The sequence below is a fragment of the Pezoporus flaviventris genome, unplaced genomic scaffold (genome assembly GCF_033815535.1).
Source record: "Pezoporus flaviventris isolate CSIRO_AGI_PZ_B2104156 unplaced genomic scaffold, CSIRO_AGI_Pfla_v1 ptg000796l, whole genome shotgun sequence".
Lineage (NCBI taxonomy): Eukaryota > Metazoa > Chordata > Aves > Psittaciformes > Psittacidae > Pezoporus > Pezoporus flaviventris.
Window position 1 is genome coordinate 31,759 of NW_026893341.1, and position 15,497 is coordinate 47,255.

At 68.5% G+C, this 15,497-nt stretch overlaps 3 protein-coding genes across 3 annotated transcripts; 2 read left to right on the forward strand and 1 right to left on the reverse strand.

Annotated features, from left to right (window-relative positions):
- Positions 1-209: 209 nt before the first annotated feature.
- On the reverse strand, positions 210-3,883 carry MAT2A (methionine adenosyltransferase 2A). The gene is made up of 9 exons (XM_061444311.1): positions 3,762-3,883; positions 2,386-2,463; positions 2,172-2,294; positions 1,969-2,081; positions 1,744-1,887; positions 1,446-1,664; positions 934-1,116; positions 712-845; positions 210-616 (listed from the first exon to the last, which is right to left on the reverse strand). The coding sequence occupies exons 1-9, from the start codon at positions 3,850-3,852 to the stop codon at positions 514-516; spliced, it is 1,188 nt and encodes a 395-aa protein (XP_061300295.1). The 5' UTR covers positions 3,853-3,883; the 3' UTR covers positions 210-513.
- A 4,455-nt stretch (positions 3,884-8,338) lies between these two features.
- On the forward strand, positions 8,339-10,659 carry LOC133264365 (interleukin-1 family member 10-like). The gene is made up of 4 exons (XM_061444313.1): positions 8,339-8,344; positions 8,420-8,508; positions 8,597-8,721; positions 10,343-10,659. Exons 2-4 carry the CDS (start codon positions 8,421-8,423, stop codon positions 10,625-10,627), a joined length of 498 nt encoding a protein of 165 aa, XP_061300297.1. The 5' UTR covers positions 8,339-8,344; position 8,420; the 3' UTR covers positions 10,628-10,659.
- Positions 10,660-11,748: 1,089 nt separating this feature from the next.
- Positions 11,749-13,475, forward strand: LOC133264370 (transcription initiation factor TFIID subunit 4-like). Its single transcript, XM_061444317.1, has 4 exons — positions 11,749-12,026; positions 12,391-12,549; positions 12,628-12,752; positions 13,185-13,475. The coding sequence occupies exons 1-4, from the start codon at positions 11,750-11,752 to the stop codon at positions 13,473-13,475; spliced, it is 852 nt and encodes a 283-aa protein (XP_061300301.1). The 5' UTR covers position 11,749.
- Positions 13,476-15,497: the final 2,022 nt, after the last annotated feature.

Here is a 15,497-nt window from a genome sequence, read left to right on the forward strand (position 1 = left end):
TTGTGGAGTCACTTCGGTTGTTGGCTAAAAAATACAACTTAAAACAACCAGCAAAGGGGTTTTCCTCCTCACATGGGGAGGGGGGAACACCATGTGTCCCCCCCCCAACCCATGTGTGTGGTTGTGTCCCCCCATGTGTGTCCTCTGAGGGATAAGGAGTTAAAATCAGGGTTAGGACAAGTCCAGCACCAGCAGGGCCCCCCCACCCCCCCCCAGCTCCATCTGCACCGTGAGGTGGGGGGGGGGAACACGGTGTTAACCCCCCCTCGGGGGGGGCTTTTTGCCATCTCTGAACTCGGATGTGCCACCAGGTTTCAAGAGCAGCCGGAGGGGTTGGGGGGGGGGCGAGGCCACGTGTGGTCCCCATGGAACCCATGGCGAGAGGGAAGAGGGAGAGACATGGAGGGGGGGGCTGGGGACGGGCCCAGCTCTTACCCCCAGAGCCCAGGGGCTTCTCTGTAGCCTACGCCCGCCGGGGTGGGGGGAAAAGCCTGACAAGGGCCAGGATTTTCCTCAGTACTTGAGTTTTTTGGGCACTTCCCAAGGGAAACTGTCCCTACCGAAGTGGCCATAGGCTGCGGTCCTCTGATAGAGGGGCTTCTTCAGGTCCAGGTCCCTGCAATGACACAAGTGATCAGTTCCCCCCCCCACACTCCGTGTGTGTCCCCAAGCCCTGCTCCATTCCCCCTGTGCCCCCCCCAGCCCCATTACCTGACGATCACCCCGGGGCGAAGGTCGAAGTTCTTCTTGACGATCTCCAGCAGCTCCCGCTCGCTCTTCTGGGAGGTGCCGTAGTGGAAGATGGAGATGGACAAGGGGTGGGACACCCCGATGGCGTACGACACCTAAAGGTGGGGACGGGGGGAGCATGGATTAAGCCTGAGGACCCGGTCCCAAAGCAGTGCGGGGAGGGGGAGAGGCGCCAGCACCCACCTGCACCAGCACCCTGCGGCACAGCCCGGCCTTCACCAGGGACTTGGCCACCCAGCGCGCGGCGTAGGCTGCCGAGCGGTCCACTTTGGTGTAGTCCTTCCCCGAGAAGGCGCCGCCGCCGTGTGCCCCCCACCCCCCGTACGTGTCCACGATGATCTTGCGGCCCGTGAGGCCGGCGTCACCCTGTGGGGACATCACCACCATCGTCACCATCACCATGTCACCCACCACCGCCATTGTGGTGCCATCACCACTATGGCTGCTGCCGTCACCAACCACCATTGTGGTGCCATCACCACTATGGTACCGTCACCACCACCACCACCACCACCACCACTGTAGTGCCATCGCCACTATGGTGCCATCACCACTATGGCGCCGTCACCACCATCACCACTATGGTACCGTCACCACCACCACCACCACCACCACTATGGCGCCGTCACCACCATCACCACTATGGTGCCATCCCTGCCACCGTCACCACGGTGTCAGCAGGAGCACGGTGTTACCTGGGGACCGCCGATGACAAAGCGGCCGCTGGGCTGGAGGTGGTAGATGGTGTCATCGTCCAGGTACTTGGCCGGCACCACGGCCTTGATGACCTTCTCCTTCAGCGCATCCCGCATCTCGTCCAGGGACACCTCCTCGTCGTGCTGCACCGAGATGACGATGGTGTGCACGCGGATGGGGATGACAGCGCCGCGGTCCTGCATGTACTGCACCGTCACCTGCCGACACGGGGGACACGGGGCTGTCCAGGGAGGCGTGGGGATAGTGGGCAGCAGGTTATGGGGGCCAGAGCCTCACCTGCGTCTTGGAGTCGGGGCGCAGCCAGGGCAGGGTGCCGTTGCGGCGCAGCTCGGCCAGCTTGGCGTTGAGCTTGTGCGCCAGGACGATGGTGAGCGGCATGCACTCCTCCGTCTCATCCGTGGCGTAGCCGAACATCAGCCCCTGTGCGAGGGGAGGGAAATGGGGGTGAGCCGACGGCTCCTCCGGCTACGCCGCAGCGGCTCCAGTGGCACGAGGCCTGACCTGGTCCCCAGCACCGATGTCCTCCTCACTGCGGTCCAGATGCACGCCCTGAGCGATGTCGGGCGACTGCTGCTCCAGCGCCACCAGCACGTTGCACGTCTTGTAGTCAAAGCCTGGGGCAGAGCCAAGGCCACGGTGAGCCCAGTGTACCGAGACCCCCCCCAGCACCGAGCTGTGCCACCCATCCCCTCCCTGGCACCTACCTTTGGAGGAGTCATCATAACCGACGTGCTTGATGGTGTCCCGAACCACCTTCTGGTAGTCCACCGCCGCGCGGGACGTGATTTCCCCGGCCAGCAGGATCATCCCCGTCTTTGCCACCGTTTCTGGAGGGCAGGAGGGTGATGTCAGTGCCGGTGTCACCCTCCCAGCACCATTGTCACCCACCTCATGTCCCCAGGGGGTTGTCACACTCACCACAGGCCACCTTGGCATCGGGGTCCTGCTTGAGGTGGGCGTCCAGGACAGCGTCACTGATCTGGTCGCAGATTTTATCTGGGGGACAGAGGGTGAGGCTGTGACAGGCACGGCCCTTCCTTCCGCTGGGAAGCGGAGCACGAGCCTCCCGCTAATCCCAAGGGCTCCGGCAGTGCACAAAGCCCTCGCCTTGTCCCCGAGCCGGCTTCTTAGCCTGGAATTCCAGGCATTTACCAGTTAAGCTCCAGTTACAGCCGGGTCAGAGCTGGGCCTCAGCCACAGACAGCGGTGCTGGAGGGGCCTGGCACTGCCAGGGGCTCCCGGCTTTCCCAGCTGGAGCGTGCCAGCTTCCGGCTCCTGGGGGGTGCTGCTGCGCGCCCGCCACCTCCCATGGGATGCCCAGTGCCTGGGATGGGCTATGGGAGCGGGCGAGCCCCCTTCCTGCTCCCTGGAGCTTCCCAAAGGCCACGCGGGGCTGGGCCGTGAATAAGCAATTCCCAGGGACCGCGGCGTCCTTGGCCACGACCTTTGGGGACAGATCTGGGAGAGGATGAGGCAGCCCCGGGCTGGGGCGAGAGGGGATCGGCTCCGCAGGGCTCTGCTTGGGGTGAAAGAGCGCAGGGGTAGCCTCGCACCGCACCCGAGAGAGCAACGCCTGATCCCTGCGGCAGCAGCGCGTGACCCGGGGCGTGGGGAGCCCCGAGGGCATCCACAGCACGGGTGCAGAGCTCGGACCGTGCCGTGGGGCAACGCGGCTCCAACAGAGACCCCCGCGGCCGTGAGGCACTAGGGAAGCGATCCCGGGGGTGCTGGGGATCCAAGCTGTGACCCACGGGGAGCTCGGGGGGGGCTGGAGCAGCCCCCATAGGGGTCCCGAGCCTCCAGCGGCGGGTGGGTACAAGCGGGGGGCTCCTCACCTCATCATCCCCCCCCTCCGGGGGGGAGAACCGGTGACCCCGCGGGGCACAACCGGGATCTGCTCAGTCACGGCTGAGTCACGGCAGCCCCAACGCACACCCCCCCCTCCACCGCTGCGTCACCCGGTACCACACACACACCCCCCCCGTTTCCCCCAAACCCCAACAACACGCATCACGTCATATCACGACATGTCGCGTGTGCGTCGCACCCCCCCCCCCCGCAACACCCCACGCGGGAAGCACGTGCGCGGCGGGGGCCGCAATGCGGCGCGCGCCGCCCCGCCAGTGCGCGCGCGCCCGGTGGCGTCACCGCGCACCCCCCCCCATGAACGCGCCGTCGGGAGACCCCCCCTCCCCCCCCAACCTCCGAGCGCGCGCGCGGCCATTCCCACACCTCCCCCCCCCCCCCCTTTCTCCCCGCGGCCTGCGCCTGCGCGCCTGGGCCGCGGCCCGCACCTGGGTGCCCCTCGCCCACGGACTCGGAGGTGAAGAGGAACGTGCCCTCCTCGATGAGCACCTCGTGGAAGCCGTTCAGTTGCCCGTTCATGGCGCTGGCGGGGCGGAGCGGAGCGGGGAGGGACGGGGGCGGCGGCGGCGGGAGCGCGAGACCCCGGAGCAGCTCACTCGGCCGCGGCAGACTGAGCGCGCCGCCCGCCGCCCCGCCTCTACTTATACCCTTCTCGCCCCGCCCCTTCTGCCCCCACCGCCAATGGCGAGCGCCGAACGCGCCGCGGCGCAAACCACTGCGAGAGAGCGGGGGAAGAGCGGGAAGTCGCTCCCGCCGCTGCCGCTACCGCTGCGCCTTCCGCGAACCCCTGCGGACAAGCGGCCGCCGAGCAGAGGGTCGAGAGGACGGCAGGGCCGTGCCGCTTCCCCGCGGGGCGCTGCTGGGCTGCCGGTAACCGGCGGGTTCCCCCCCCGAAACCCCCTGGCAGCGGCGCGGCCGCATGGACCCTCCCGCGCTGCCCGCCGGCTCGAGGCGCGGGTGCCGGTCGCGCATGCGCGCTGAGCCGGCCGCGGGCGGCGGGGTCGGTCCCTCAGCGCCGCCGCCATCTTGCGGGGCGAGCGGCTCCGCCATTGTGCGGGCCCGGACCCGGGATGGGCACCGGGAGCCGTTGGGGCTGCGGGAGGGGTTTAACACACAGAGGGTGGAGCAGCCCCGGGGAGCTCCCCATGGGCCGGCACTGTCAGCACCACACTCAATGGCTGTGCCGACCCCAACCGGGGGGGCACCGACTCTTCCCGTCTTCCTCCCACCCCCGGGGCTCCGGTGTGTTCCAGCTCCGGCCTCCAGGCTGGGGAGAGCCCCACACGGGATAAGGAAGGTAAAAGTCACCCAGATCACAACGGCAAAAGCAAGCATGCAGCCCAGGTGACCTGTGTTACAATGGCAAGAGCATTGAGGCCAAGTCCCCGGCGCTGTGTGTGCGGATGAGGCGCTGGGGAATGGACACTGGAATCCCGAGTCCTGCCTCTCACGGGGGTGGGAATGGCATTTTCCAGCCTCACGTCCCCATGTGTTCATCCAAGCTCTGGGACAAGGAGGTGCTGGCAGAAGCATCCCATCTATTGAATGCTTTGTTGCAAAGAACAGCCCAGTTCTCCCATCCCCTCTGGGTTCTCCTTCCACAAGCAGCATGCGGGCCCCAGGCAGCTCTGACACCAGCCATCATGGAGGTGCAGGAGCTCAGGCTGGGCAATTGGGAAGCCAACAGCTTCTGGGACCACCCGGGTCATGGATCCGATTCCTGGCTCTTGCACTGATGGCACTGGGGGCTCTGTGTGCTGTCGGCTCAGGTTCACCTGCCTAACGCTAACCCTAATGCTAACCCTAACCCTAACCCTACTCCTGACCCTAACCCCAACCCTAACACCAACCCTAACCCTAACCCCTAAACCTAACCCCTAACCCTAACCCCAACCCCAAACCTAACCCCAACCCTAACCCCTAACCCCAACCCTAAACCCTAACCCCAACCCTAACCCTAACCCCTAACCCCAACCCTAAGCCTGACCCTAACCCTAGCCCTAACCTTAACCCCAACCCTAACCCCCACCCTTTGGCCATAAACTGGGACCTTCACTGGGAGCACAGTTGTGCCCCCAGGAGTGCCCCCTTTGCCCCGAGGCCTCCGCTCACACCCAGGGAGCACCGGGATCGGCGGCTCCTGAATCCAGCTCCTCATCCCTACGGATGGTCAGGATTCAGGTGGGGCCGTGGCCAGGACCTGGGGCCATTGTGGCCTCTCGGTGCCTGATGCAACCGGGCGCCGCGGTTGCCAGTGCTGGAGCCGTCCCAGCGCCGGCACCGGCCTCTCCCTGCGGTGCAGCCAGGACAGGGCCCGGCACCCAGGACAGACGGACACCGGGCACACGTGTGCCCAGGGCAGGTGGGACAGCTGGGACCTGCACCTGGACACCCAGGACAGACACCCACGGCCCGGGTGCTGAGGGCACACGGACACCAGTGCCTCTGATAGCCAGGCCGGACGGATGGCTGCACCCTGACACCCAGCACAGGCACCCTGCACCCTGACACCCGGCACAGGCACCCTGACACCCAGCACAGGCACCCTGCACCCTGACACCCAGCACAGGCACCCTGCACCCTGACACCCAGCACAGGCACCCTGCGCCCTGACACCCAACACAGGCACCCTGCACCCTGACACCCAGCACAGGCACCCTGACACCCGGCACAGGCACCCTGACACCCGGCACAGGCACCCTGCGCCCTGACACCCAGCACAGGCACCCTGACACCCAGCACAGGCACCCTGCGCCCTGACACCCAGCACAGGCACCCTGCACCCTGACACCCGGCACAGGCACCCTGCACCCTGACACCCGGCACAGGCACCCTGACACCCAGCACAGGCACCCTGACACCCAGTACAGGCACCCTGACACCCGGCACAGGCACCCTGCAGCTTGACACCCGGCACAGGCACCCTGCACCCTGATACACAGTACAGGCACCCTGCGCCCTGACACCCAGCACAGGCACCCTGACACCTGGCACAGGCACCCTGCACCCTGACACCCAGCACAGGCACCCTGACACCTGGCACAGGCACCCTGCACCCTGACACCCAGCACAGGCACCCTGACGCCCGGCACAGGCACCCTGCACCCTGATACACAGTACAGGCACCCTGCGCCCTGACACCCAGCACAGGCACCCTGCAGCTTGACACCCGGCACAGGCACCCTGCACCCTGATACACAGTACAGGCACCCTGCGCCCTGACACCCAACACAGACACCCTGCACCCTGACACCCAGCACACCCTACACCCTGACACCCAACACAGGCACCTTGCACCCTGACACCAAACACAGGCGTCCTGACACCCAGCACAGGCACCCTACACCCTGACACCCAGCACAGGCACCCTACACCCTGACACCTAACACACCCTGCACCCTGACACCCAGCACAGGCACACTGACACCCAGCACAGGCACCCTGCACCCTGACACCCGGCACAGGCACCCTACACCCTGACACCTAACACACCCTGCACCCTGACACCCGGCACAGGCACCCTGTGCCCTGACACCCGGCACAGGCACCCTACACCCTGACACCTAACACACCCTGCACCCTGACACCCAGGACAGATGAGCACCCATGGCCCTGATACTCAGGCTGGACAGCCACCCATGTCTCTGGTACCCAGGACCGATGGCTGCACTCTGCACCCAGCACCCAGCACCCAGCACAGACGGACACCCTGCACCCTGACACCAGGACGGGCACCCATGTCTCCCAGCACCCAGCACAGACACCGGGGCAGGGCCAGCAAGGGCAGGACCCCGGGGGAGCCTTGGGACTCCTATCGCCCCTCCTACCTCATTTGCATGTGGCTCATTTGCATAAGGGGCGGGAAAACACTCCCTTTTCCCGCCTCTGGACGTGCATTGGATCCGGGCTCGGCTCCTCGTGGAGCCTCGGAGCTGCCCCTGTGGGGCCGCAGCCCGGGGGTGTCTCCGGGGGGCTCCAGCCCCCCCATTCCTGCTCATTGGTGCTGCTCCCGGTGCTGCCGGGAATGGGAGGAGACAAGGGGGGGGTTATGGGATGGGGAAAGGGAGATTCCCCCCCCCTTAACACCTTAACACCCCCTTCTAGGCCTGGCCCCCACAGAGCCCCGGGCTCGGCTGCCAAGGCACCCCCTGCTCCACAGGGACCCGTCACCCAGGCTGCTGGGTGCCCGCTGCAACCCAGGGACCGCCTACCCTCATTGGCAGCACCCCGTGCACACCGAGGAGCCCACCCCAGGCTCTCGGGCATCCCATGCACACCAGGGCCCCTGCCCTAGCTCAAGGGCACCCTATGGACCCCGCAGCCCAGCCAGCAGGCACCCCAGGGACCCGACGGCACCCATGCGCCCCAAAGGCCCCCTGCCCTGATTCACAAGCACCCTGTGCACCCCAAGGAGCCCCCACCCCAGCTAGAAGGAACCCCCTGCCCTGGATCAAAGGCACCCCAGGGGCACCCCCCCCCCCCCAGCGATGCTGGGCACCCACGCACCACAGGGACCCCCACCCAGGTTCGTGCGAGCCCCCCGGCCCCCCCTGCAGCCCCCTCCCCATTGACACATCCGCGTTCCGGTGGCGCAGCGAGGAGGGCGCTGCTCCTCCAGCGATGAGGTTGAGGGTTCGAGACCCCCGTGCGCCGGCTCCGACGGGAGCGGTGACCCCCGGTTGTGTCCGTCGCCCCCCGTGTGCCCCGTCCCCGCTGTGTGTTTGTCCCGCGTCCCCCCCCCCGTTCCGGGCCGTGCCGAGCCCGCAGCGGGGCGGAACCAGCGCTTCCCCCTCCGCCAGCGGTGAGGCAACAGCTCCGCCGCCTCCTCCTTCCTTCCGCGCCCCATGGGTGAGCGCGGACCCCCGGGAGCGGGAGGCGGCGGCGGCGGGGCCCTGGCGCGCAAACCCGCGCTCGCCCTCGCCCTCCTCCTCCTCCTCCTCCTCCTCTGTCTCCGCGCAGAGCCCGAAGCCGCCGCGCCCGCCCCGCGGCCCCGCGCAGTGCTCCGGTACCGGTGAGTGGCGCTGCGGGCGCGGGGCCGCGCGGGGCGGAGCGGGGGGGGGCAGCGGTGTCCGCGCTGTCCCCGCAGGATGCGCGACGTGGACCACAAGAGCCTTTACCTGCGCGACGGGCGGCTCGTGGCCGGGCACCTGCAGGGCGCCAACGCGGCGCGGGAAGGTGAGGGGGGGCCCTGCGGATTGGGGGGCGCGGACACCGATGGGGACCCCCCCTCGGGGCGCGCCCTGACGCGGGGGGGGGGCCCCAGAGGAGGTGTTTTGGGTGCCCAACCGCGCCTTCGCGCCCGCCCGGCTGCCCCTCGTCATGGGCATCCAGAACGGGTCCCGGTGCCTCGCCAGCGCCCCCGGGCCCCGGCCCAGCCTGAGCCTGCAGGTCAGCCACCGCCAGCGGGGGGGGCACCAACGGGGTGGGGAATCAATGGGGGCAGCACCGGGGTATCGATGGGGACACCGTGGGGGCACCAATGGGATGGGGGCATCCATGGGGATGGGGATATCTTGGGGATACCAAGGGGATGGGGCGACTTCAATGGGGATGGGGACACCGATGGGATGGGGACATCAATGAGGACATCATTGGGGATGGGGATATCGATGGGGACACCATGGGGGCACCAATGGGATGGGGGCACCATGGGAGAGGGATACCAAGGGGATGGGGACTTCAATGGGGATGGGGACACCAGTGGGAAGGGAACATCAATGGGGACATCTTTTGGGATGGGGATATCAATGGGGACACCATGGGGGCACCAATGGGATGGGGGCGTCCATGGGGATGGGGGCATCATGGGGATACCACAGGGATGGGGACATCAATGGGGACATCATTGGGGATGGGGATATCGATGGGGACACCATGGGGGCACCAATGGGATGGGGGCATCCATGGGGATGGGGATATCTTGGGGATACCAAGGGGATGGGGGGACTTCAATGGGGATGGGGACACCGATGGGATGGGGACATCAATGAGGACATCATTGGGGATGGGGATATCGATGGGGACACCAATGGGATAGGGGCATCAATGGGACACCACTGAGATGGAGACACCAGCAGGGATGAGGATATCACTGGGGACACCAGTGAGCATGGGGACACCACGGGGACGGGGACATCAGTGGGGACACCGAGGGCGATGGAGATGGGGACACCAATGGGATGGGTACACCAGTGGGCATGGAGACACCACAGGCACGGGGACATCAATGGGGACACCAAAGGGATGGGGATATCAATGGGGATAGGGACACAAAGAGATGGTAACACCATGGGGACACCGCTGGAGCACGGGGACGTCATTGGGCATGGGGACATCGATGGCGACGTCATTGAGGATGGGGATATCGATGGGGACCCCATGGGGGCACCAATGGGATGGGGGCGTCCATGGGGATGAGGACACCAGTGGGAATGGGGACATCATGGGGACCCCTTGGGGAAGGGACACCACGGGGCCCCCAAAGGGAGGAGGACACAGTGGGGAGGGGGACAACAGGGGGAAGAGGATACCAAAGAGATGGGGGCACCACGGGGACACTGTGGGGATGGGGACATCGATGGGTACAGCAAAGAAATGGGGACTTGAAAGGGATGGGGACGCCCTGGGGAGGGGACACCACGGGGCTGGGGCGACCGCAGCCCCCGCTCTCGCGGTCCCCCGTTCCCCGTGCCGCTGCCCGGTCCCATCCCGGTCCCTCCCCGGTCCCTTCCCGGTCCCATCCCGGTCCCACCCCGGTCCCACCCCGGTCCCATCCCGGTCCCATCCCGGTCCCACCCCGGTCCCATCCCGGTCCCATCCCGGTCCTACCCCGGTCCCATCCCGGTCCCGTCCCGGTCCCACCACGGTCCCATCCCGGTCCCATCCCGGTCCCATCCCGGTCCCTCCCCGGTCCCTTCCCGGTCCCACCACGGTCCCATCCCGGTCCCTCCCCGGTCCCTTCCCGGTCCCACCACGGTCCCATCCCGGTCCCGTGCCGGTGCCGCCGCAGGACGCCGACATCCGGGAGCTGCCCCGCGCCGGGGCGGCCTCGGCCGCCTTCACCTTCTTCCGCTCGTACCGGGCCGGGCTCTGGCGCTTCGAGTCGGCCGCGAACCCCGGCTGGTTCCTGTGCACCTCGGCGCGGGGCCACCAGCCCCTGGGGCTCTCCCGGTGCCACGATGCCAGCACCCGCCTCGACTTCTACTTCAGCGCCGCCGAGTGCCCGGAGCCCGGCACCGGGGACCGGGACCCCCCCGTTGGGGACCGGGACCTCCCCCCCGCTGACCCCCGGTGACGCCCCGGGCCAATAAAGCTGCCGAGGGCACCGGTCCCGTGTCGGGGGCTCCGCGTCCCGGGCTCGGGCGGCTCCTTCCCGGAGCGGGGGACGCTGGAGACGCTCCAGCCCCGGCGTGTCCCGACCGGCACCGGGAGACGGGAACGGGGATCACGGGGATGGGGTGGGGACGGCGGAGGGACGTGGGAACAGGGGGACAGGGAGACGGGGGTGTGGGGACAGGGGGGAGACACGGGGACATTGCAGGGACGGGGCGTGGGGACAGGGGACACAGGGGTGTCTGGAGGCAGCTCTATGGGGACACGGGGATATAGGGGGGCACGGGAACATGCGGGCATCGCAGGGACAGGGGGATGCGGCGCACGGGGACACGGTGCCCCCGGCCCGGTGGCAGTGGAGGGGACACAGGAGAGCCGAGGGGACCCCGGGACACGGCGGGACACGGGCACCGGGTGAGGTTTCACCATCCCCGGCCCTGCCCAAAGCGGTACCGCCCAAGGCCAGGGCCGGGCTCTGCTCCCCCGCTCTATAAGAGCCGGAGCCACATCCCGGGACACGCTCGGGAACGCGGGGAATCATCGGGAACCGCCCGATCGGGAACGAGCCGGGTCCTGCCCGGCAGCGGCTGCAGCGCGTTCACTCTGGAGCCGACTGAGAGCAGCGGCCGGTGAGGGGGGACGGGATGGGGAGGGGATGGGGATGGGATGGGGATGGGATGGGGACGGGATGGGGACGGGATGGGGACGGGATGGGGAGGGGATGGGGACGGGATGGGGAGGGGATGGGGATGGGATGGGGACGGGATGGGGACGGGATGGGGACGGGATGGGGACGGGATGGGGATGGGATGGGGAGGGGATGCACTTGGGATGGGGATGGGATGGGGATGGGATGGGGACGGGATGGGGACGGGATGGGGACGGGATGGGGAGGGGATGGGGACGGGATGGGGAGGGGATGGGGATGGGATGGGGACGGGATGGGGACGGGATGGGGACGGGATGGGGACGGGATGGGGATGGGATGGGGAGGGGATGCACTTGGGATGGGGATGGGATGGGGATGGGATGGATTTGGGATGGGGATGGGATGGGGATGGGATGGATTTGGGATGGGGATGGGATGGGATGGGGACGGGATGGGGATGGCATGGGGACGGGCTGGTCCCATCCCTCCCCCGGGATGTGGCACCCGCGGGCGCCCGCCCTCACCCCAACCTGTCCCTGTCCTCCCCGGGCAGCAGCGGGGCCGAGGGGCCCCGGGGACCCCAGGAGGGGTCCTGGCCCCTGCAGCACCCCGATGGGGGTCTCGGCGGAGCCGGGCGCGGGCCCCGGAGCCGCGCCGGAGTCTGTCATCGACCCCGACATGGAGGCCTTGTTCGATGAGTTCCTGGGGAAAGGTAGCGCCGGGGGCGCAGGGACACGGACCCACGGTGCCCGTCGCCGTGTCCCTGCGTCCCCGTGTTCCATGCGATGTCCCCTTATCCCTGTGTGTCCCCTTCCCGTGCCCCCACGTCCCACATCCCCCAGTATCCATCACACCTGTGTCTCACATCCCCATCCCCGTGTCCCTGTGACACCCCCGTCCCCACATCCCTGTGACACCCCCATGTCCCCGTGCGCCCGTGACACCCCCATGTCCCCCCGTCCCTCACACCCGTGCCCCCCCCTCCCCACGTTCCAGTGATGCCCTCCTGCACCCACGATGTCCCCTGCCCCCCCCATGCCCCTGACACCCCCCGTGCCCCCCCCCGCTCCCCGCAGAGCTCTCGCCGGAGCTGACGGGGCCCTCGGCGGCGCCGCCGCTGCCCCGGGGCCGGCCCCACCACTTCGTGCTGCGGGACACGGAGCAGCGCGGGCTCTGCCTGCGCGGGGGGCGCCTGGTGCCCACCCCCCTGCAGGGAGCCAGCGCCGACCAGGAAGGTGCGTGCCGGGGGTGGGGGTGTGGGGGGGGCCGTGCCCGCTGCCCCCCGGCCCACGCGGCCCCTCCGTGTCCCGCAGAGATCTTCAGTGCGGTGCCCAACCCGCACCTGGAGCGCCGGCGCTGCCCCCTCATCGTGGGCATCCGGGGGGGCAGCCAGGCCCTGTCCTGCACCCCCGGCCCCGAGCCCCGCCTGCAGCTCGTGGTGAGGGGGGGCGCAGCCGGGGGGGGGCACCTTGCTATGGGTCAGCCCAAGAGGGGGAATCCCAAGGTTGAGGCACCCATAGGGGGAGCACCCGCATGTGAAGGCGCCCATATGGGGAGCATCCCAAGGTGGGGGAACCCATAGGTGGAGCACCCCAATGTTGAGGCACCCATAGGTGGAGCACCCTAAGGTGAGGGCACCCGTAGGTGGAGCACCCTAAGGTGAGGGCAAGCACATGGGGGGGCACCCCAAGGTGAGGGCACCCACAGAGGGAGCACCCCAAGGTTGAGTCACCCATAGGTGGAGCACCCCAAGGTGAGGGCACCCATAGGGGTCAGCAGAATCTTGCTCAAGTTGGGGGCACCCTGGGCTGGGGGGGGGGGGGGGGGGGGCTTAGAGCTGGGTCCTCCCTGTCCGGGGACCCCCGATCAGGCTCAGCCCAAAGCCGCCGCACCCCTGACCCCCCCCCCCCCCCGCACGGTGCCCCCGGAGGAGCGGTCCCGGGGGGTCCCCGCGGCCGTGCCCCAGCGCTGCCCCCCCGCAGGACGCGGCGCTGCTGGAGCTGTTCTCGCTCCTGCACCTTCTACAAGAGCTTCTGGGGGCTCCACGCACAGCTTCGAGGCGGCCGCGTGCCCCGGGGCCTTCCTCAGCACCGCGGGGGGGCAGGAGCTGGGCCTGGCCCCCCCCCACGGCGCCACCGGCTTCTACCTGCACCGCAGGTGACCCCCGGCGGGGGCAATAAAGAGATGGAACCGGCCCGGAGCGTGGGGGGGGCGGGACCAGGAGGATGGGGGCGGGGCCACAACGGGGCGGGGCCGGGAGGGGGCGGGGCCAGCTGCAGACACGCCCCGCGCCGCGCGCCGGCGGTGCCGGTAAGGGGGGGGTGAGGGAGGGATCCGGAGACCCCCGAGACCGGGGGGAGCCCCCGTGACCTCTGGGTGCCCCAAGGACCCTGGGGTCACCCCGCGCCCCCCGGGGTCACCCCCCAGGAGCCCCCCCCCAATCCCCGCGGGGGTTCCCCATTGACCTCCCCCCCCCCCCCCGAGGCCCCTTCGCAGCCTTTGGGGTCCCCCCCCCTCCTTTGGGACCCCCCCTCCCTTTCCCCGTTCCCCTTCTCCCGCTGGTGGCTTCTCCGGTGCCTGCTCTGGGGTTGTGCCGCGCTGCGCCCGACGCGGAAGCGATGTGTGGGGCGCGCTGTGGGGCGCTGCCCCCAGCCGGGTTCCTGCCCCGGGGGCCCGACGGTTGCTTCCCCCCCCTCGGAGGTGCCCCCAGACCCCCCCCCCGTGCCCCGGGCACTTCCTCCCCCTCCTTCCTCTTCCTCTTTCCTCCTCTGGTCCCTCCCCCCCCCCCCGTGTCCTCTTCCTCTTCCCTCTCCCCTCTCCCCTCCTTCCTCCTTCTCCCTCTTCCTCCTTCCTCCCTTCTCCTCCCCCCCGCAGCCCCCTCTCACCCCTCTCCACCCCCACACCCAGAAGCCGCAGCGCTGGCACCGGCCATGGGGCTGCCAGGGACCCCCAACACTCCCAACACCACCAGCACCAACACCAGCACCAACGCCATCAGCACCACCAGCACCAGTGACCCCAGCACCAGCAGCCCCGGTAACCCCAGCTCCAGGGTCCTGGCTGCTCAGGACGCCATCGTCTTCTCAGGGGTGGGTGCGGAAGGGGTGACCCCCCCCAGCACAGACACCAGGCTCTCGCCCAAGCCCGTGCCCATGGATGAGAACATCTCCCACGAGCACCAAGGCCCTGGATCCACATCCGGGAGCCGCTTCCCCGTGTCCATGGACGGGAGCATCTCAGCCGTGCCCAGGGATGAAAACATCGCCCACAAGTACCAAGCCCGCGGACCCACATCCAGGAGCATCTCCCACGTGCCCACGGATGAGGACATCTCCCCCGGGTCCATGGCCGTGGGTGGGAGCGTCCCGCAGGAGCACCACGGCCACATCCCCATGGACCGGAGCATCTCCCCCGTGTCCCTGCCCTGGGATGAGACCATCCCGTGGGAGCGGGAGCCAATCGATGACCCCAGGTGGCCCAAGACGACGTGCACAGAGGAGACCAAGACATCCACGTCCATGCCCCGGGGTGGGAGCATCCCGCAGGAGCGTGTGGCCAAGGATGGGGGCATCTCCCCCGTGTCCATGCCCCAGGATGGGGGCATCTCCCCCACGTCCATGCCCGTGGGTGCCAGCTCCTCGCTCCAGCACCGGGAGCCCGATGGCAGTGATGAGGAGGATGATGCTGATGAAGGCACCGACAGCGGCTCTGAGGAGGACGAGGATGAAGATGAGGAGGAGGAGCCCCATTTCCACACCAATCCCCTGTTCCAGAGCCCCCCCCGGCCCCCAGACCCGGAGCTCGGTGCCCCCCTGGCTCTGCCCCCCAGCTCTGGGCACTCCCCCGGGCTGTGGCTGCAATGGGGGTGCTCAGACCCCCTGGGCCCCTGACACCCACAGAGCCCCCCCATAGATCCCCCAGCCCCATAACACCCATAGAGCCCCCCCATAGAGCCCCCAGCTCCATAACACCCATAGAGCCCCCCCATAGATCCCCCAGCCCCATAACACCCATAGAGCCCCCCCATAGATCCCCCAGCCCCATAACACCCATAGAGCCCCCCCATAGACCCCCCAGCTCCATAACACCCATAGAGCCCCCCCCATAGACCCCTCAGTCTCCCATAAAACCCATAGACGCCCCCGCATAGACCCCCCATCCCCACAACACCCATGGAGCCCCA

Excerpts from the sequence above, each read along its gene's own strand:
- LOC133264365 (XM_061444313.1), top strand. The coding sequence starts at position 8,421 with ATGCGCGACGTGGACCACAAGAGCCTTTACCTGCGCGACGGGCGGCTC. Across the intron at positions 8,509-8,596 it reads CGCCAACGCGGCGCGGGAAG|AGGAGGTGTTTTGGGTGCCC; the intron begins GTGAGGGGGGGC and ends GGGGGGCCCCAG. Across the intron at positions 8,722-10,342 it reads GGCCCAGCCTGAGCCTGCAG|GACGCCGACATCCGGGAGCT; the intron begins GTCAGCCACCGC and ends GTGCCGCCGCAG.
- MAT2A (XM_061444311.1), bottom strand. The coding sequence starts at position 3,852 with ATGAACGGGCAACTGAACGGCTTCCACGAGGTGCTCATCGAGGAGGGC. Across the intron at positions 2,464-3,761 it reads CGTGGGCGAGGGGCACCCAG|ATAAAATCTGCGACCAGATC; the intron begins GTGCGGGCCGCG and ends TCTGTCCCCCAG. Across the intron at positions 1,117-1,445 it reads TTGTCATCGGCGGTCCCCAG|GGTGACGCCGGCCTCACGGG; the intron begins GTAACACCGTGC and ends ATGTCCCCACAG.
- LOC133264370 (XM_061444317.1), top strand. The coding sequence starts at position 11,750 with ATGGGATGGGGACGGGATGGGGATGGCATGGGGACGGGCTGGTCCCAT. Across the intron at positions 12,027-12,390 it reads CGATGAGTTCCTGGGGAAAG|AGCTCTCGCCGGAGCTGACG; the intron begins GTAGCGCCGGGG and ends CGCTCCCCGCAG. Across the intron at positions 12,753-13,184 it reads AGCCCCGCCTGCAGCTCGTG|GCTCAGCCCAAAGCCGCCGC; the intron begins GTGAGGGGGGGC and ends ACCCCCGATCAG.